Below are 22,281 nucleotides of genomic sequence, written 5' to 3'. Positions count from 1 at the left end.
GTGTATAACCTTAGAGGATAATTCGTTCTTTTGTTTTGACATTTATCTGTATTTATTTATGGATTGTTTACTCCCTTACCTCTCTCTCTCTCTCTCTCTCTCTCTCTTCCTTTCCCTACTCATTGTTCTATTCGATCATTTCTTCTTTGTTTAAGATATAAAATTGTCCTTGTCCTTTTTCAATTTAATAAATATTTATTGTTTATTGACATGATAATAATAATTTTTTTGTGGATTTCGAAGTGTTCTCTTTAATTGAGATTATTTATTCTTGGGTATTTCAAATTTCATCTTACCCCAACCCTCACACACAAAAATGCCTCGGTACGGCTGCGGGTGAAGTTTTTTCATTCAAAAAGTTAGGGTGCGCTATAGCGATGTGTTCATAGAAGACATCTAAATAGCTATTAATAATCAAACAAAGTCTTAAATGGTATTCTATGCTCTTATACGTATGCAGCACTGATCTAAATGCCCTTGTACAACCGAGAGTGGGGTGAGTCAGCTCTCCCTCTCCAAATGCTCTCACATGACCACGTGCATACAACCACTGACAGGGAAGTCCTATGCACTGCATTCTCGTACCAGGAGTGTTGTTAGCGGAATTAAGCGAATGAAAAATGAATGTCCGGTGCTTTAACTGGGTTGGTGGATAATGAAGATCCACCTAGGTGAGTTGGAAAACCCTCATTGCAAACCAATAGTGCACATGGATTCAGGATCCTAAGGAAACAAATGGCGTATGAACGAATCGTTGTGACCGGCTACCATGGGACTGTATCTTCTTACGTTGCTTCATTGCCTTATGGATCAAACCTCTAGATGAAAGGTTCAGCGAGTGGCTCCCTAAGGAAATCACGTGGTTTGGTCTGGGCACCGTGGTAGTATCACAACCCACAGACAAATCAAGTGACTAATGTGATGCTTCTGTATTCGATGCCCGTTTGTACCAATATTTATGTGTTCAAATAAATAAATAATAAAAATTACCCTCTGCCTAACCAATCTCTTTATGCATCGTATTAATTTGTTTGAAAAACTATATGAAATTTGAATAGTTTTGTTATTATTACTAATTAGTATTGTTAAAAATAACTATTGAAAACCTAAATCTGACTAATAATAGTCAAGAGGTATTTCTACTGAATTTAGGTTTTATGTTAATTAACACGGGTCAACAAGCCTTCCATTTAATCTTGAATGAAGTGATGCTCTGTGTAAATGTGTGTGGGTGCGTGTGGGTGTTATTCCAACTTGTATCAACCATGACCATACAGTGTTGATATGTTATCTCTGAGGTAGTTAGGTTATGTAGGATACATATATACATTTGATGATTGGTCAATGAATACTCAGGTTAATATCAATTGGTGAACGGAATAATCTTCAAACTATGCCACTTCGAATTTCAGCGATCTAAACATTTCTATCTGATATTACCCATAAACAGTGATACACTCATTTTTCTTTCTATTCTTGGCTATTACAGTGTTATATAAAGCTAATATTCACTCTAAAAGATTCGCATCGAATTTCCTCCTTTAATTCCAATCATCCTGTCCTTCGTAAATATTTCTGTTTGAAAATTGATTCTGTAAATAACTATCCAACTAGATGCTGTATAATAATGTGCTGGACGCTCCTCACAAGATTGCTTGTAAATAGTATGTAGCGGAACGTAGCTAGAAGCTGTCACAGTCGTCAGACAGGAGGAATAGTTTCAGTAGACTAAAAACACGGCGTAGGCAGTACACTTAAAGATCATATTAGAAGACAGTTCAGATTGTTGAACACACTGCACGATGGCAGACCGAAGACAATGTATAAGTATTGTGTAAACACCTTTTAATCTCTCACACAAAACATTCAACCTTTCTGCCCATTGTATTGTTGTACATTAGTTATTCAATAATTTATTAATGTCATTCACCAAAAATTATCTAGTCCCGCAGTTGATTCTTATTTTAAAAGTGCTTGTATATAGGTTCGAACCCCGCATTAATTAATTAAACTTTTCTCATAGTACAATATCTAACTGTTTTTTTCTTTTATCTATATCGCATTTTTAGTATTTGATTGCTCAACCATTCCTTCGTAATAGCAAATTATTATACAGCTTTTTAACATCAAATGAGCCATTCAATACAAATATATTTGAATTGAATTTAGGACGTTTGGTGAAATCGGTTCCGTTAAAATTAACCAAAGAGGTAAGTTGAACGGAGTGTTATTTCGTTTTATTATACATGTATATGTCAACAAGTGATTTTGAGTTTTATAAAATAGATGGTTCCATTCCAGAAGCTTCGATTAAGTTCCACTGACAGGTGAACTGAACCATGTTGGTAGGTCTATACCTACTATCTGGTTGGGATCCGCCAGACTATAGCAACCGATGGTTAGAGACCTTGAATGACACGGCTCAAAATCGTTTGCAATGGAATAACACAGGTGCATTCAATCTTTGTGTTCACCCGAATTCTAATCTTCTGAATTCTCTATGTCCCTTTCTTTTTTCTCTTTCCAAATTTATTTCACTGTATTATACTCTTTGAATAACATCTTCAAACCCTAATCTTTCCGATTACTGCTTATACTTGTACTACCTGTACCACTATGGGATTTGAATCGACAATTGTATCTCTGTGCTAGTATGGTATGTACGTACGTACATACGTACGAAGTTCTACGTTGTTACTGACTGACTGAGAAACTTCGATAATGATTCTAGACATTGTCAGTGTCCATTTAAGGTAAAATAATACTTTTTAAAGTGACTCAACATGCCTCAAATCATTTTGTTTTAAGGATTTTTCTATACTGCTAGTTCGAAGTTCACTAACCAAAATCATCTTTGAAATCTAATAATGTGCATACAAAACCGGGTATGATAACAATTCACATGCGATTTCTAGATTTCCATAGTCATTGACATTTGGGCCGTAAAAATCCAATCCATAGAGAGGTATCTATGACTATAATGTTTACTTCCAACTGTAGTTTATTCTCATGATTCAGGAAATATGTAGGTTAACCATGACGTTGAAACTCTAGATTCTTGTGTAAAAGAAACTAATACTCATAATAATATGGCTAGTTGACCAATCAATAATAAAACCATATTTTAGTGACCATCCTGACCGGTTTATCCCTCAACTAGAAAATGGCTTCTCATTACAAAAGAAAACTGATAATCATAAGTAATGAAATCTTAATGAGTAAATAGTTCCAGCAAGATGACTAAGCGAAGAATGGTCAAGGTTTAGGATAGCTAGTCTCGGAGTTAGAGTCAGTAATTGTGGTGAGGATTGTATTTGGTTATAGTCGACAATAAATCTTACTTCACACTCTTTAGGAAAGTGTGCCTGCGATTCTAAGAGATCTGATGTTTTCTGGCTCTTTCTATAAACACTAAGAGTTCTTTAGTTGACATCGATTACTGCTCAACGATCAATCAGTTCTAAAGGGTTAAGATTATTAATATTAGGGGTTGCTTTTAGGAATGTTAGAGTTACGTGTGTTAATTTAGGAAAAAAAATTTTTTCTGTTACAAAGACGTACTGGATTATGCTCTGAATCAGATCATACACACTCAAATACAATTTGCACATAATTCTAGTAATTTAATCTATTAACTATGTCTACTTCACTGTATAGTTGCACAAAAGTTATTTTTAACTACACAATTTATTATAGCATAGATGGTATGTAGCTAACAGTGGAATTCAGGACGCGCGTTTTGTTCTATACGAGACTTGTCAACTGGATAAATTTCTATCTTAGAGATGTCGTTAACTAATCGATTATATCGAGACAATCCGGATAGAATTCACATATATCAAACAAGACTGATTAGTATTTCATTAAAATATCAATAACGAGTTAATTGAATTCATTTCCAATTGAATTAAAATTATAGACACGCCTTATTTGGGTTTTCAATAACATACATGTTATCCGTCATTACTTTTTTGAATGTTGAACAAAATATTACAAGCGTTACTTCATTTCAGATTGATTACATGAAGTTTGTCGTTATTATTTTACTTTTATTGACTGGATTTTCAAAAGATCTTCCAAAAACATACAATTCGCTAAGAGTAAAATGTCATATTGTTGTGAATAAACACTCAGGTGGAGACAATCAGTTCATTGTTTAACACAAAATTACAGAATTCTTTCGTTATTTATTTATTTGAACACATAAATATTGGTGCAAAAGGGCACCGAATACATATGTGCCACACACGTCACTTGGTTTGTGTGTGTGTGGGTTATGATACTGCCCGAATGCGCAGATCGAACCACGTAGTTTTCTTAGTGGACTACACTCGGAGCCTTCGATCTAAAGGTCTTATCCACAAGGCAACAGAGCAATGTCAGTAGATGCAATCCCATAGGAGCCGATGACCAATAACAGGTTCATATGCTATTTATTTCCTTAGGATCCTGAAGTCCATGTGCACCATTGGTTTGGAATGAGGTTTTTCCATCTCTGTCTCTCCCCACCCAAACATACATTAAATACTTCATTTGTAATTCCTCCATCAATTGTCTCAATTTTCATCGTCCCTTTATTGCTATTACAATTACTCTCTTTGTTTCCGTTCTCTTCTATTCCATCTGCTGCTAGGCGTTCTACTTCCGACTGATGTTATATATTACTTATATCTGTTAACATAAGTAACATACACCACAGTATGTTTTTCTAAATTTTCAAGGAATTTTCTTAAAAAGTTATGCATAACTTCTAGCATGTTTTTGTATTTCTTTTTGCCTTTGATGGTTCAACCAATTCAGTTAGGTATGCACCAACTTTCAGTTTATTTGCTTTTTTTTTCATCCAACAAATTTGAATCCACTACAGACATAAATACATAAATTCTAGAAAACCAAAGCAAATTCCTCGGTGAATATCATGCACTTATTTACAGTGTTGACCAATTAAATGACTAAGAATTCTCTAAAGTACTAGTGTTATGTTCTTGATCTGTCTACTACTAGTATACAGAAAATAATTTATCTTATCTCTCCTGACACGAGAGGTTAACTGGCTTAACCTTGAGGCATGGCTGTGTGAGTCCGAATTGAAACTAGTTGCCTTAGGTAGAGAGATAAAAACTATTCTATCACCTAATTGGTTGCCAAGCTACCGCACTATATCCTTATATGCAATCTTTACTTTATATATGATCACAATTGAATTAACTACTATGAATCCAGCATTCATCTTGCTGTGCTAATGAGGTATGTCAACTTGGATCACTGCATATATATGCCTGATACTACGTTGTAGCTGACTGACTGACAGGCCAAAGAGAGAGAAAAGACTAGTCAACTGGAACACTACTAGATTTACTCCAGATTTGTGTATAAGTAGATGACCAACATGACCACAACTCACCAACAATTAAAAAAGTACAATTGCATACAGACTAAGCATCAGGTTAAAAAAAATCGAGTACAGAAGGTTACATTTAATTTACAATAGCTCTAGTACAAAGAAAAATATGGCAGTGAATCATACATCAGACGTAAGCTTATGTTAAGTGAAATAACTTCCCTTAAAAATAGCTTCTGTTGTATATCATGGCTTCTTTGTTTCTCTGTTCACACCTACTAGATATATGATACACTCTTATTGAACACTGTAAAAAAGAAGATTAGATAAATTTCACACATTTTATACAATGCTTGTGCTTATGGTTGCTCATCCATATGTGTTTATGAACAACTAACTGATTGATTGAATGAATATTTTATGTCATTTTATTTTCTGATTCTTCCCCTTTTCTACATTTGATATTGTTCAGTATATTTCTGATCAATTTATGAGTTTCTTCGAGTTCATCTCTCCTCAGGTTTACAAATATCACTCAGTCAGGTACAACGTAGGATCAGGCACATATGTGCAGCGGCTCAACTTGCCATACCTTATTAGCACAACAAGATGAACACCGGATTGATAGAAGCAGTTAACTCAATGGTGTAATATATAAAAGACAGATTTTATGTATGGCTATAGTACAGGAAGAAAGAATTAGTGTGTAGAAAGAAAGATATGAAGTGATTTTAATCGTATAATTGAATAGAAGATAGAGAGTGTATACACCCACACCATTTGGATCGATTTGGAGCCATGTCATCCAGAGTCTCTAACCATTGGTTACGATAGTCACGCGGACTCCAACCAAGTAGTCTGCATCTATCAACATGGCTCACACTAGAAGTTATTGACTTTGTGGAGTGATGCCACGTTTTGGTTTGGCCGCCTCTAACTTCGTTCGAACCATCCCCTACACTAGTCAGCATTGCGTGTCGTGGTAATGGGTGTTGAGGCATACGTAACAGGTGGCCCAACCATCTCAATCGATGAAGATTCACAAGTTCATCAACTGATTTCCCATCATCATTCCCTAATACCCTGCGTCTAGCTTCACTATTACTTACCTGATGATTCCAGCAGATGCGAACAATATTTCTAAGACATCTGTGGTCAAATACTTGTAGCTTATGAATATCATTTGTTGTTAAAGGCCACGTTTTGCAACCGTAAAGTAAAATAGAACGAACTGCAGCGCAGTATAGTCATCCGCTAATTGATAGACAGATATATCGACTTCGCCATAGGAGACGTAATTTGGCAAAAGCCAAATGTATCATCAATATCGTGTTTTCAATTCTTTGAATTGATTATTAGTAAAACTACATAACCTTCAGTTTTTTCATCACCCCTCCCTCCTGAATTAGAATGAAGTAGTTGCTAGGTGCTATTGTGTTATCCTTTGAATTAAACAATTCACTACGGAAATTATCTGTCTAATTAATTCTTTTGGTATTGGAATTATACTCTTTAATAATAAATCAATAATTAAAATTTTTATTTGCTAAATAACATAACAACACTTGTTTTTCATTTCCTCTCTATCTTTTATACACCCCCACCTTTATTTTATCCCCTTTTAATCTTATTTCTTTTAATACTTATTCGTTTTATTGTATGTGTAGAAATATTTAACTAAATTTTAGCTCTTATTGCTAATCATACTTACTTGTTTATATTTGGATATCGATGTCTATATATGACTGTTTGTTTGTTTAGTTGTTCCCTCTCTCTCTCCCCCTGTTTTTCGCCTTTCTTTACGTCTGCTGATTATTGATTTTAGCTGCCATAGCAATAATGACATATGATGAATATATTACTATAAGATTCATATAATCAGTAGTATGTAGTAATGTTAATGATATTGTGTTTTCACTTGTTTGGTTTGTATCTTCCCATTGAGGTTTAAGACTGCAATTGATCAGTCTGTTATTAGCATATGTGCATACTGTGCTTATGCCTTGATATATTGCCTTAATTCACAAGCTTTTTGTAAGCAATGATGGATAGTGGATAACGCGATGGCGTTTGAAGTGAATGGTACTGGGTTCGAGTCACAGAGTGAACATCAACTCTGAGATGCAGGTACATCCAACTGACGAGTCCCAAATAGGACGAAACGCGCGTCAAACTGGATTCCACTGCTAGCCACTATCCATCATTGCTTACAAAAGTATTATGTTTTGTTGTTAGTTTATCATTTATATATTATATTCATTTGGAGTTTCATTTCTCTAATGTTAAGCTTTCGTACTTTTTTTAATGTTTTTAGTTGTAAAATGTGTGTATAATTTATGTTTGGTAATGTCAAAGATGTCTTCGTTGATTAATACTACTGATCAGAATATGAGTAGTTAAGTAATGCCTACCTAAAGTTGTCGTTGTAACGCAAAGCGGTGAGACTATAATTTATGAACGACCTCTGAGTGACGCTAAATAGACCTTGAGAATGTCCACCTACATTCTACGGCTAAATAAGGGTTATCAACCAGCATGAGGAATTAAGATTAATATTTACAGTTGATGGTTAGGGTTAGGAATCAGATATAGGGTTTCCATCACGAACTGACATCAGTTATAATGCCAAAACCTCTATTTAACCATATGGATGAGTGAATTTTGCGCCAAAATTCAAGGCCTGTTATCGTAAATCTGATTGGTTCGTCCATAAATTATAGTCTCGCCCGTGAAGCAAAGTCGGTGAATAATGTTAAATGTTTTACTCAAGATTTCCCTATGATGATTTAATTCTTTTTTTAGCTATTTAGATACATCCCGGCAATCATAGATGAAGTTGTATATCAGTAGGTCTGTGGTTAAGGAATTTGATTACCAGCCACTATATCACGAGTTCGAGTCACTTTTCCTTCCTTCTATTTGGATGTATGGGTAGTATTACTCGTTCCCCTACAGAGTGTGTTTCACATCTAGTTACACTAATCTGTACGTACTAGGTAACAACAAGGTAAAACTGAACACAAATATGTTTTGGACCGGCATGACTAGTGGCATGCATCAGTTGTGTTTCTATTTCTAATGAGTAAGTTTTGCCTTCACTTATTTCGGTTTGACTAGTTAGGTAGTATCACAAGTTTTAACCTGGAACATTTAATTCAAAAGGGAATAGGATAAATAAATTAAAAGAACAAAAAGTTTTCGATAACTTTAACTAAAGCAAGAACTTAACTACTAAGTTCCATTAACCAATAGCTTATGAAATGAGTTGGATTTTAATTCATTTTCATATTCATTGTTTTAATCTTCCCATTTTATGTTCAAGACTGTAACTATTCAGTTTCAAATAGGACAAAATAAGTGTGTTGTATTCTGTTACTTGTGACATTAGTAAATCCCTACAGAATGCATATATTTGTTAATAAAATTCTGATTAATCAAAGTCCTAAACATCAGTAAGAAGATGTAAACAATCGGCGAGACTATAATATATAAACGAATCAATCAAGTGTATAAGATAACAGTTCTCGGGATTTGGTGCGAAATCTATCCATCCATTGCCCCAAAACGCCCTGGTATGGCCGAGAGTGGGGTAGGCCCGCCCTCCCTCTTGAAATGCTCTCACACAGCCACGCGTATACAGCCTCTGCCAGGGAAGTCTTACTCACTGCCTTCTCGTGGCGGGGGTGTTGTTTACGAAATTGAGACGACGAAAAGCGAATGTCTGGCGCTTTAACCGGATTCCAAACTAATGGTGCACATGGGCTCCAGTATCCTGCGGGAACAAAATGGCGTATGAACCAATTTTTGGTGACTGGCTACCATGGGACTGCATCTCCTGACGTTGCTCCACTGCCTTGTGGGTTAGGCCTTTAGGTCAAATGCTCGGGGTGTGGTCCCCTAGGATAACCACCTGCTTCGGTTTGGGCACCCGGTCAGTATCCCAGCCCTCACACAAATCGAATGATTTATGTGGCGCATATGTATTTGGTGCCTTCTTGTACCAATGTTTATGTGGTTAAATAAACAAATAAATAAACTATCCATTCATTTGTCTAAATAAAGTTTTGACATTAAAGCTGATGTCAGTTTGTGATAAAAACACTAAATCTAATTCCTAACCTTAATTATCAACTAGCAATCATAATTCTAATTCCTCACAGAGGTTTATAACCTGGTTATTAAGTAGGACACTCTCAAGGTCAGTCTAGCGTCGCTCAAAGATCGTCCATAAATTATAGTTTCATCAAATAATCAATACAAAACGGAATCATTTATTGTTTAATGGGTTTATTTATTCATAAAATCTAATTATACATTCTTATATTTCTTCTATTTATCATTTACTTTTATATTCTGTTGTATATGTTATGCATATGTAAACATCAGCATAAATTATCAACATTGTAGATTGAATGAGAATATAAAGAAATGTTTTTATGAGATATCTAAAACCACCTACAAAATGATAATCACAGTAATGGTAATAATATTATAAACTTACCTGAAGCTGTGTTCATGGTGATCAGAAATGCTATGACACTTGGTGGATGCTCACCATTGCACCTCAGTGAGTTGAATTCGGAATGAACTCTAATCGGGTGTGTAGTTATTGTCAGTGCTCCCAGGTTTTCCATGGTGGTCTAGCTTCAATTGACTCATGATCTCAAATATTAAAAGATGCATAGATTGATTGGCAAACTTGTGGAGTTTAGACATATCACTGTGTTGACCAGGAGTATTTGAATCAAATAGTTCCGGGTGGTGGTGGTAACATGAAATCTCTCTTCATAAACCATAATGTCAACGACGAAAGAGATAGGATACGTGTTAGCAAACTTGTAGTTCATTTGCTTCCAAATGTTCAATACACACGAGTAAGAAAGAACGGGGACAGGAAGCAGTTGGTATGGAAATGCAGGAACAATGTAGTCTGAGATAATTGACTGATATTTGCAGAAGGAATAGTTGAGTTAAGACAATTGATTGACATTTTGCAAATAAAGTATTTACTGTATTGTTCTGAGATTTTACTAAGATGTTCTGTAATTTTATATTCAAATACATTCCATTGTCTTCACTTGTATTCTCGTTCACTACATATCCATCATAGTGAACAACCAGTTTCTTCAACAAGAATGCATTTCCAAATATTGTTATATCAGGTTAAACTTGACAGACTTGAGAAAATCAACCCCCTAAAATCTTAATTTCAAACTCAGACATAGTACTCGTAGCAGGTGACTTTAATACCCAAGTAGGTAGCTTAAACCAAACAGAAAGTCATTTAGGTGGGTATTTTAGTATCTCCGATCAGCGAACAGATAATTGTGATCATCTGCTACAACTGCTCTTTTTAGCAAACACTAATTTTAAGCATAAGGAAAGACATCATCTAAATTGGCGATCCCTTGCACCAAACCAACGATAGACTCAAACAGACCTTATTACCATCAGTCATCGTTGAAGAGGCTCGATAGAAGACCGTCGCTCGTTCTGGAGTACCTGTTTGGATTCCCATCGTGCTCTAATACGAGCATGCATTTTTTTCTTGCGCCTCACTGGACGCAGAAAAACCACATTAAGAAGACCCATTAGAATTGAACTGAGTGACGAGAAAGCCAACTATTTCTTTCTGTACTATATTCTTATATACAATCTTTCTTTCATAGATTACCACCATTGAATGAACTACTATGAATTTGGTGTTCATCTTGTTATGCTAATGAGGTATGGCAAATTGAACTGATGCATGTATCTGCCTGATCCTACATTGTAGCTGACTGACTGACTTAATTTCAACGTATTTATTTCATGAATGAATTTTTAATCGTATCTATTAGTTTTACTGTTAAGTCTTTGGTTATAATCACACATTGGATTGAGTCAACTGAATTACATTACTAGCCTTCACACAAACAATGTAACTCTGACTGTAATAAACTTGACTCGTTTACATTGACACTTTGAATCGATCTGCAGTTAACATCAGGTCGTACATATATGGATATAATTTTCAATAATATTTACATTATACTTCTATTATTATTTTTTTAATAGAAGGGTCAATTCTTAGACAATTTCCTATCGGCTTACTTTTCATCATGTCATCCACAACCTATAGAAAGTGATCTCAATAATTTGGAAATGATTAAATTAAAATCTTCATCCATTCATTCTACAACTGAAACTGGTAGTTATTCTACTTCTTTTAACCCATTATTAAATACTACTAATAATCATATAAGTAGTACTAATAACGTTATTGATGATACTACTTTTCATTTTTCAACAACTTCATCAACTAATGTACTACAGGATAGAAATCTTATACATAAATCAAATTATAATAATTTTAAAGTGGATACATATCCTGTAGAGAAACATATTGATTATTATAGTCGTTATGTATTAAATTCACCGCAACATAAACATCAAAGTCGTACAAGTTTAGATCATCGTCTACGTTCACGTATCTATTGGAATAATGCGGGATTAACGTATGAAAAACAAAAGGATACAATAAATCAGGTAAGTCACATATTTCTTCCTGTTCTGAAAATGAAAAAATATTCGTAGTTCAGATCATGAATTGATCTTAGACTACTATTGGAAACCTGGAAACACTGAACGAACATTTTATCCTAGTATGCAATTCCTAAACAGTGCACATCTACGAACCCTCATCTAGAAAGCGAAGTTTGTTCTTTGTGTATGAGGGAGATAGGGTACGTTTGGTGGTTTTTGAGTTCTCTGAGCTGAGATGGTTTAGTAGCGGAGCTTTCATTAATAATTCAATACTCTACCTGTGTTTGTACAGAGTAGTCACTAGTTTGAAGTCACAACTTCACTTTCAAAGGTGAAATTAGTTAATTGTGGTTTAGGTGGTAAGAAAACTAATCTTATTAAAACTATTTGATCTCTGTTAATTTGTTTCCGTACTTCAAGGGATAACTGAGTAGTGACTGTGATCGGAAATACGTGACCATACTTAACCACATGTACCGATAAGAGTTTACAAACTCATACCGATACTTATCTTATATCTTCTAACGATATAACTGACTCAGTAGTAGTATTGTAGTGAAGGAGAACATAGGTGAGGACAACCGAATTATATCTGGAACAAAATTACAGAGTTACTTGGTAAAATAGTAAAACTATACTCTAATACTTAATTTGCAAAATGTTCAGTAATTGTCTCAGAATTCATTGTTTCTGCATTTCCATACCAATTGCTTTGTATTCCCGTCCTTCCCTTCTTGGTCTCCTCAATCTTCTGCTGCCAGATATTATATTTCTGACTCGCATTATATCCTACTTATGCCAATATAAGTAGCACACACCACAGCATTACTATATCCAATCAATGGCCTGAAGACACTGATGATCTAATACATGCAGTCTACGAAAGCGAATTTGTTTATCAAACTCCACTCTATTTTTGTGCCTCAAAAATATTTTATAATTGATATCATGAAACTGATCAATGTTAGACCACCATTCAAAACGTGGATGCACACTGCTAAAGAGTCTCATACTTGGATGAAACATCCATCCAGTGCCTCGAGATTTTCAATGGTGGTCTAGCATTGATAGGTTTCATGACGTCAATTGAAACTGAACAATCTCCACAACCCTTATCAGTGACTATCTTCGAGAGGCAATTCTCGGAGTTCTAGTGAGAGTCCGTGACCAATGGAGTTCAACCGAAGACAATGAAAGATTGGTTGAAGTTAGACATTCACACCTTTGGATACCGGCTCACTAATCTCAAGGTTAAGCGTTCTAGCGCGAGACCGACAGTCTTGCGTGCGGGATCGTGAATACCAAGGAGTCCCATACTATGTTGAAACGGCCATTCAGTGCTCCTAAATTTTCAATGGTGGTCTAACATTGATCGGCTCATAATCTTTATTTATTTATTTATTTGTTTGAACACATAAATATTGGTACAAACGAGCACCGAATACATATGCACCACACAAGTCACTTGATTCATGTGTAGGGTGCGATACTGTCCAGGTGCCGAGACCGAACCACGTAGTTTTCTTAGGAGGCCACCACGGGAGCCTTCGACCTTAAAGTCTGATCCACAAGGCAGTAAAACAACATGAGGAGACTCAGTTTCATGGTAACCAGTGACCAACGATTGGTTCATATGCCATTTTTGTTCCTTCAGGATACTGCGGCCCATGTACAGCATTGGTTTTCAATGAGGGTTTTTCAACTCATCTAGGTGGATCCACCATATCGACCAATACGGTTAAAGCATTGAACATTCACTTTTCGTCCTCTCAATTTCTTCAATAATTGACCCCTCCACGAGAATGCGGTGAGTAGGATTCCTCTGGTGGTGGCAGTATATGCTCGGCGGCCGTATGAGAGTATTTGGAGAGGGAGAGCTAACTCTTCTCATCCTTGGCCGTATCATTGCATTTGGTGTATCGGTTTCAATTCAACAGTCTCCATAACCCTATACTAATCAATATTTTATACTTCATTATAAAATAAATCTCCTTTTTTATTATTTTATTTCTAGTCATCTAACTTATCAACAGTTCATTTAACAAGTTTATCTGAAATCATTTTATATTTTTTGGACAAAATTATCACATTATTATCAACATCATATTTTTCAAATGATAAGAAATTCTCTCTTCATTCAAATCATTCACAATTATCATCTCATGTTGAAATGATATCATCATCATCATCAACAACAACAGCCGCCGCCGCCACATCATTTTCATCTATTCAAAGAATGAATTCATTACAAGAAATCAATATAGATAATATAAAATCATCAATTGATCCTTGGGATATTACTAATCCATATTGGAATGAAGCATTTTTAAATGGTCCATCTTTATCAAATGTAATGACTACTTCTTCCCCTCCTCCTCCTCCTCCTTCTCCATCTTCTACTACTACTACTACTACTACTACCACTACTACTAATACGAATCATATTCCTTCAAGAAGTCATCAGTCGTCGTCGTCATCCTCCTCATCATCGGAAACTAGACTAGATCCTATTCAATCACATTATATATCAATAATATCTATTAATTTCAATGATATTTATGATGCTATTTATGAATTCTATTTATTTATTATAAAACAATGTCAATTCTATTTCTATTATTTAATTTATAAAATAATTATGATTTTATTTATTTATTTTAAATCATCTATTAATTATTGGTTAATGAATTATTTTATACAATCTATTTATGAAATATTTTCTGATGAGAATTTTGCACATATATTAAATAATATTAAAAGTAAGTTGAATAACTTCCCGTTTTTTTTCTTTTTTCTTTTTGTTGTTGTTGCTGGCGGTGGTGTTTTTCTTTTGTTCTCTTTGTTATGTAACTATGGTCAAGATTTATATCAATCTTATGTGTGACCGATAAGATCGTATTGATTAGTGTTCATGTCTTACTTTAATCAATCCATGTAATTATTATCATGAATTGATTGATGTTAGACTATCATGGTAAACCTGTAAGCACTGAACAACCGCTTCGTCTCAGTATGGGACTTATCAGCAGTAAGCATCTACGATCGCACATGCGGGAGTTGAACTCATGATCTTTAGACTCGAACACTTAGCTTCTAGACCACTGAGCCGGTATCCAACAGTGTCCATGTCTAACCTCAGCCGACCCACGAAATTACGCGACTATCTTCCATTGTATTGAAGTAGATATCTGTCTCTACTTGATGTGGATTAGCTCCACTGGTCACAGCTTCTCTTTAGAATTCGAAGAATTCTCTCATGAAGATAGTCACTAGTAAGCAAATGGTAATTATCAGTATGGGGTTGTAGAGACTATTAAGTTTTTGATTGAGATCATGAATCAACTGATGTTAGACCACTTTAATATTAAAGATCGCCTATTAACTGGCCAAGTTGGTTTATCCAATATTATATTAAAGATTCCAAAATACAAAATTGCTCTCAATATTTTGTACATGAATTCAGCTTATCTTATCGTTGATTGATTGAAGTTAGACTTGTACACCATTGGTTGTCAGCTCAGTAGTTTAAAAGCTAAAATTTCACACGTAAGACCGAAGGCCGTGAGTTTGATTCCCAGATACAGAGTTGTAGATGTGAACTGCTGAGGAGTTCCATACTGGGATGAAATAGTATTTCAGTGCTTCAAAGCTTTTAATAGTTGTTTTCGCTTAGATCGGTTCGTGGTTTTGACGTAATTATCCTGGGTAGTTTATCTTGCTATATTTATCTATTTTCTCTGACCCCGACCGTAGCTGCTACCTTGACATGGTGGTTGGGCTTACCTATCGTGATGACTATGTTGATCGTGAGGTTCTATGACAGTGTTTGTCACTGAAAGGAGTACCAAAGAAGTACATTAACCTTGTAAAGGCTCTCTACATGAACACACCCGGTCGAGTGATAGCTTATGGCGAACTGTCATCAGAATTGATTACCTCAAGTGGTGTTCGTCAGGGCTGTTCACTTTCTCCATTCTTGTTTAACTTTGTCGTTGACGTGCTTTTAGAGATAACACTTTCTTCATCTAAGTTCCAGGAGTTGAACTTTTACCGGGAGATTCACTTGTTGACTTAGAGTATACTGATGACATAGTTTTATTTGGTGAAGACGCTGATAAAATGCGGAGTCTTCTGACCACCATAAACAACAATGCAAGCATGTTCGGGATGCGATTCTCCCCCTCGAAATGCAAAATGTTGCTTCAGGATTAGTTTGTATCGGCACGTGAACTAATGATAGGGAGTGAACTAGTTGAGTGTGTCGACTGCTTCACTTACCTTGGGAGTCTTATCTGCCCTTGTGTTCTAGTGTGTGACGACATCTCAGCACGAATACATAAGGCTCAACTAGATTTTGCCAACTTGCGTCATTTATGGCGTAGGCGAGATATCCGTCTATCAACCAAAGGACGGGTTTACTGCTCAGCAGTTTGTTTCATCCCACTATATGGCAGTGAAACATGGCCAGTATGAGTAGAGGATATTCGTAGGTTACTAGTATTTGAAGCATTGCTCGTATATCCTGGGACCACCGAGTAATTAATGCAGTTGTTAGAAAACGGGTACTAGGTAAGGATGGCGAGTCAATTAATGAGATGACTGGGACGTATGTTACGTTTGCCCAACCACGGACTGCCCCTACGTGCGAACTCGAACTGATGTACGTGCGTACATGCGAAGTTCTACGTTGTTGCTTATGGTAAACTTTCATAAAAAAAATTTTTAACATCACGTAGTGTTCGTCAGTATTATCTGTTTTCACAATATAAAGCGCGCTACCACTTAGCTACTCGACATTAGACTGATTTCCTATAGGACTTAGATATCTACAGTTGATTGATAACTAACCACTAATCATTACCATGTTTACCTAACAGTTGCTAGTCAACTAGTTTAATCACTGACTTATCACTCTACTTTCAACTAGCTGAATCTACACATATATCACACATTAAGTTAGTTATTCATATCAAAGAATTCTAGCCTTCAATTATATTTAATTAAGAGATAATTTTACATTTGACTAAATGTTAACTACATTTTCTTCTTCATTCATTTTACCTTTTCTATTTTATTATTTAGCAAGTATATTCTTTCATTCTTCTAAAAAGTAAGTATGTTTATAATATAACATCTTCGTCAATTTGTGTTAATATAACTTGAATAAAATGTAACCTATTGACTTAATTTTTCTTGGATTGCCTCATCTCATACATTTTATTGAATAATTTCTGTTATCACTTGTGGTCTGAATGCCCTAGTAACGTATAATGTAATGATGCCGGCAATTAGAGAACAGTGAATTATCGATCGGACCAATGATGCATAAAACTCGTACGAGCAGTTTAGAGTCCTTATCGGTCCTGCTTCCTGTCTAGCCATGCCTGTGAAGTCTAGAACACCAATCTCAGCCTCCAAGATATGAATCATGTATTTCAAACATATTGGGTTTATATACCAACCAGACAATTCACAAAACAATATTTGTACAAGATTTGGCCAAATGTGACTGTGAATGTGGGAGGCAGTGGCTAATAGACTGGGCATAATTCAAGAGTGGTAAATGGTATAATAATAGTTCATAAGTCAAAATAAAGTTCATAATAGGAGGGACACGAACATGAATGGTTTAGTTACTTAACAATTATACGATAAAAATATACACATAGTATTGGTCCATAAATGGATTCCGAAAGTAACCATTCATTATTCTCATCGGGATATAACAGTTTCGTCTTTTGTTTCAACATTGCACACATATTTCAAGACTATAGTATGAGTAATACTGTAGTGAATAACAACACGAGTTGGGACAATCGAATGTATTTGAATATGAAATTACATAATATCTCTTTAAAATCTAAGAACCAATACCATAAAGCTTGTGACTTCAGGCAATATCGAGGCAATCCACTCAGTATGCATATATGCTAACAAGGGATTGATCAATTTCAGTTTTAAAATAACAATGGGAAGATACAAGTAAACAACAATACCAAGTGAACATATAGTAAATACTTAATCTGCAAGATTACTTACTTAGCTTACTTACACCTGTTACTCCCAATGAAGCATTGGCCGCCTACCAATATTCTCCAACCCACTCTGTCCTGGGCCTTTCTTTCCAGTTCTGTCCAATTTTTGTTCATTTTTCTCATGTCTGTCCCCATTTCTCGGCCCAATGTGTTGTTTGGTCTTTCTCTTTTCCTTTGGCCTTGAGAATTCCATGTGAGGGCTTGCCTTGTGATGCAGTTCGGTGCTTTCCTCAATGTGTGTCCTATCCACTTCTGGCGCCTCTCCGTGATTTCTTCCTCCGTTGGGATCTGGTTTGTTCTCTCCCACAGTTGGTTGTTGCTGATGGTGTCTTGCCAAGAAATTCGAAATATTTTGCGTAGACAACTGTTAATAAACACTTGTATCCTCTGCATGATGGCTTTCGTTGTTCTCCAGGAATTTACCAAATATCAATCCCTTATCTTAAACTTGACTGTTTCTTCTGCAAATATCAGTCCATTGTCTTGAATTTCATTGTTTCTGCATTTTCATAACAATTACTTCCCGTTCCCATTCTTTCCTTCTCGATCTACTGAGATACATTTTATTCCTGACTGTCGTTATATACTACTTATGTGGATATAAGTAGCTCACACTAATAATACTGACATTTAAACGCATAGTATTGGACAAAGATGGTCAATCGGTTGATAAGATTGTTTATCTTCATCGATTAATATGATTTGGACAATCGTTTCCGCTGATCATGACTTTTCATTAAAACTCGTGAAATTTCTATTTGAGATTTGGTTTAAAGATCCTGGGTTCGACCCCTGACAGGGTCGCACACACTGATACAAAAACATTTTACGTACATATTGATTGAAATAAACTGATAGAAACACGTTTTACAGCTTTATTAAATTGTTTTATTTACTCTGAATTATACATTTCACAACTGCAACCATAGCGAAAAGTATCCTGTAAAGAATTTCTACAGCTATGAAGAGTATTAAGTAGATTTATAGCTGAACAAGGTTCTTTGAAATTGTTAACTAAGATCAGTCTGTGAAGTTAACCCTGTAGAATTCCACGAAGCCTATAATAATAATTTACTCACTTGTTACTAATTTCGAAAGTTAGTTCCCGTAGTTCTAGTGAGAAACCGTGATCATTAGAGTCCACCAATGACAAATTTAACACAGTAACCCACGAATTATATCTCGAATATGTAAATGATTAGATACTGACTCTATAGATCAAGTGCTCATTGAAAGACCTGAAGATCCTGGCTTTGATTCCCAATAAGGTTTCGAAAGCTCACTACCGAACGAAACAACTAGCCAATGATTCCTAGTTTTTAGTGATTTTTTCTTAACCATCATCATCATCATCAATCCACTACTTTTATAAAATTAATTAATTATGAATACTTTACATCTTCATAGAACTGATATGGATAAGTCAGAACGTAAAGAAAAAGCACGTATTGCAATTGAAAAAGCTATTCTAAGTAAGTATTTACATTATATTGAGTATTGCATGTTTTTTTCTTTGTGTAATTTTGTTAAGAAAATTGTAATGACCATGTGGCTTATTACTTTCATTTTAATTGAGAAACCAGTACAATTCCTGTGTTGCGCGAAATAACAACACAAGTAAAGATTTATTAAGACATTGTGTTCTGGTTAGTGTTTTTTTTAGCGAGTTAGTTTTCTACGGGATGGGGTCGCTAACCCCATGCCCAACCCTCCTCCTTTACCCGGGCTTGGGACCGGCAATAACTCTAGAAGAGCTGCAGGTGGAGTTAAGACATTGTATTAGATCAAACATTCTCTGATGTTCAAATTGACGTATAGATTCAGTTTAGGGTTATTAGATGTGGCTGACTGAATCAACTGACATTAAAGATTAGCGATGTGTTGTGTTTTAAGTTACTACTTATCTCTTTCTCTCCCTCCTAATGTTCCATCTTGATATCATGCACGCTACTAAAACAGCATCAAACCGATTAGTGAATAACAAATTTGTATATTTTAATTTAATGCTAAATAGTTGAAAATGTTAGACTAGGATATATATGGACCCTATGTAGTTCTCATGCTTTTTTCACACTTATTATCAAGGTGTCATTATTTACAACCTTAAGATAAATGATGTTTCTTGTAGTATGGGAACATGTGTCTACCAGAAGTCGTATTCTCTGTAAGTCATAACCCATAAGCTATTCAACTCTATAGATTATCAATACACATCAATTGAAATCGTTCGTATTTTTAAGTACAATCACTATTTTATCTATCTCTTAGTTATACATACCGCTATTATTGTTGTTTCGATTTGATCGTTTCCTATTGTGATATTCTCGTTATACTCATATAACATGCTATATCACTTATCCTTCCTATGTTTTACCGTTGGTTAAAACTAAATAACCGATTGACTATTAAAATTCTATGACATTTCTCAACTTAGTGTAACATGGTGCCTTTCTAGTTTATTTGTTGAAACAATTATCGAATGTACCCGTAACCTAGAAGTAGTTAATTCAGGCTTGGGAATTAATTGAAGTTAGAAATGTAAACCGTTGGATCCTAGCTCAATATACTGAAAGATTACTCGCTCCTTGTGAAGCCTAATAGCTACTGGGTTCAGTCCGTCATTGAGTAGTACGTACACACGACTGATGAATTCCATACTACAGCTGTATAACTGTCTAGTTGTTCCTGGTTTCCATTGTTCCTGTAAGTAAATTCGGTTTGTAATGTGAAATTAGAAAATTCAGTAATTCTCACAATCCCCTCCATTATAACTGCCATTATTGCCGCCAAACATCCTATCTCGGCCGACAATCTGCTGTTCTTCTCGAAATACTTTCACATGGCTATACATATACATCCGCTGTTAGGTAAGTCTTAATTACTATTGAGAGGACGAGAAGCAAATGTCCGGCGCATAAACCAGGTTGATGGATGTAGAGGATCAACCTAGGGTGGTTGGAAAACCCATGGGTCCCAGAATCCTAAGGAAGCAAATGGCGTATGAGCCTGATATTGGTCAGTGGTTACCATGGGACTGCATCTCTTAACGTTGCTCCACTGCCTTGTGGATCAAACCTCTAGGTGGAAAACTCGGAGTTTGACCCCCTTAAAAGAATCCTCTGTTGCGCACCCGAGCAGCATTCCATCCCTCACACAAATCATCAAATGATTTCTGTTGTACTATTATATTCAATGTTCAAATAAACAACCCCTATTATTATATGTGATGAGTTTAATTCTTCTCTATCTATATTTCTATTCTTCCATTATTATTTTAGATATAACTGGTCTTTCATATTTCACTGATTTAGAAATTATACATGATCAACTAAATCGAATATTTGATTGTTTTCAATATTCTAAATGGAATAAACAATTAACTTATATTCTATTAGATCAATTCCTTTTAGAATTATTTCCGGAACTTCATTTAAATAATACAAATAATAATGATGATATGAATACTAATACTACTCATACTACTAATAATACTAACACTAATGCTACTACTTCTACTAATACTACTAATGATAATAGTGATATGATGCTTAGAGTATGAATTAGCTTCTCATGTTTATTATCACTTATACTACACACATATGAAATATTATTGTACAGAAATTATATTTGTGTAAAATTCATTTTGTTTACTTTGAGATTATTATTATTATTATGTCATTGTTTTTATGTGAATTGTCACACACACACACACACGTACACACGGCAATGTACCTCTCTCTCTCTCTCTCTCTCTCTCTCTATATATATATATATATATATATATATATATATATATATACTCAGATACACAACTGTATATGAATTGTCATATTATGCAATAGTTATATTATCATTTGAATTACATTTTTATTGTCCTTTACTGTATAATGTTTGTTCGTTGTTGTTGTTGTTGCTGTTGCTTCTACTGTTGTTATAAATCAGTTGCTTGTTTCATTCATTGTTGTTGTGATAAAAAAAGAAAAGAACAAGAGAAAGAAAGAAAGAAAGAAAAGGAAAACAATTATACCCTTACATAATCATATTATTATTATTATTATTATTATTACAGATCATGTTTAATGTAATATAAAGATAAACAGATATGTATATTGATATGAATCTAATTTCATTGAAATTAATCTCAATGTAGAATTAGTAATAAAACATTGATATAACACTTTGTTATTATATTCATTATGTTATGTATGGTTTGTTTACTTGTGTACACATATACATACTCTCTCTCTCTCTCTCTCTCTATATATATATATATATATATATATATATATATATATATATATATATATATATATATATATATATATCTTGAATCTTCCCATTGATGTTTTAGGACTGAAATTGATCAGTCTCTTATTGGCA

At 34.7% G+C, this 22,281-nt stretch overlaps 1 protein-coding gene across 3 annotated transcripts in view; it reads left to right on the top strand.

Moving 5' to 3' along the window:
• Window positions 1-22,078, top strand: part of MS3_00008865 (uncharacterized protein) — a 54,765-nt gene extending 32,687 nt beyond the window's left edge. Inside the window, exons 18-23 of one of the 3 annotated variants that reach the window (XM_051217208.1) lie at window positions 2,070-2,210; window positions 11,399-11,869; window positions 13,881-14,625; window positions 16,949-16,976; window positions 19,309-19,373; window positions 21,180-22,078. In XM_051217208.1, the coding sequence (XP_051065855.1) occupies window positions 2,070-2,210; window positions 11,399-11,869; window positions 13,881-14,625; window positions 16,949-16,976; window positions 19,309-19,373; window positions 21,180-21,460 (1,731 nt within the window). In that variant the 3' untranslated portion in view covers window positions 21,461-22,078. Of the gene's footprint in view, window positions 1-2,069; window positions 2,211-11,398; window positions 11,870-13,880; window positions 14,626-16,948; window positions 16,977-19,308; window positions 21,130-21,179 lie in introns of those variants that run through there. The other 2 variants (XM_051217206.1, XM_051217207.1) reach the window with 2 other exon arrangements.
• Window positions 22,079-22,281: the final 203 nt, after the last annotated feature.

The sequence above is a fragment of the Schistosoma haematobium genome, chromosome 6 (assembly GCF_000699445.3).
Source record: "Schistosoma haematobium chromosome 6, whole genome shotgun sequence".
Classification (NCBI taxonomy): domain Eukaryota; kingdom Metazoa; phylum Platyhelminthes; class Trematoda; order Strigeidida; family Schistosomatidae; genus Schistosoma; species Schistosoma haematobium.
The sequence above is the reverse complement of the archived record's forward strand: the minus strand, read 5'-3'. Positions and strand labels throughout refer to the sequence as shown.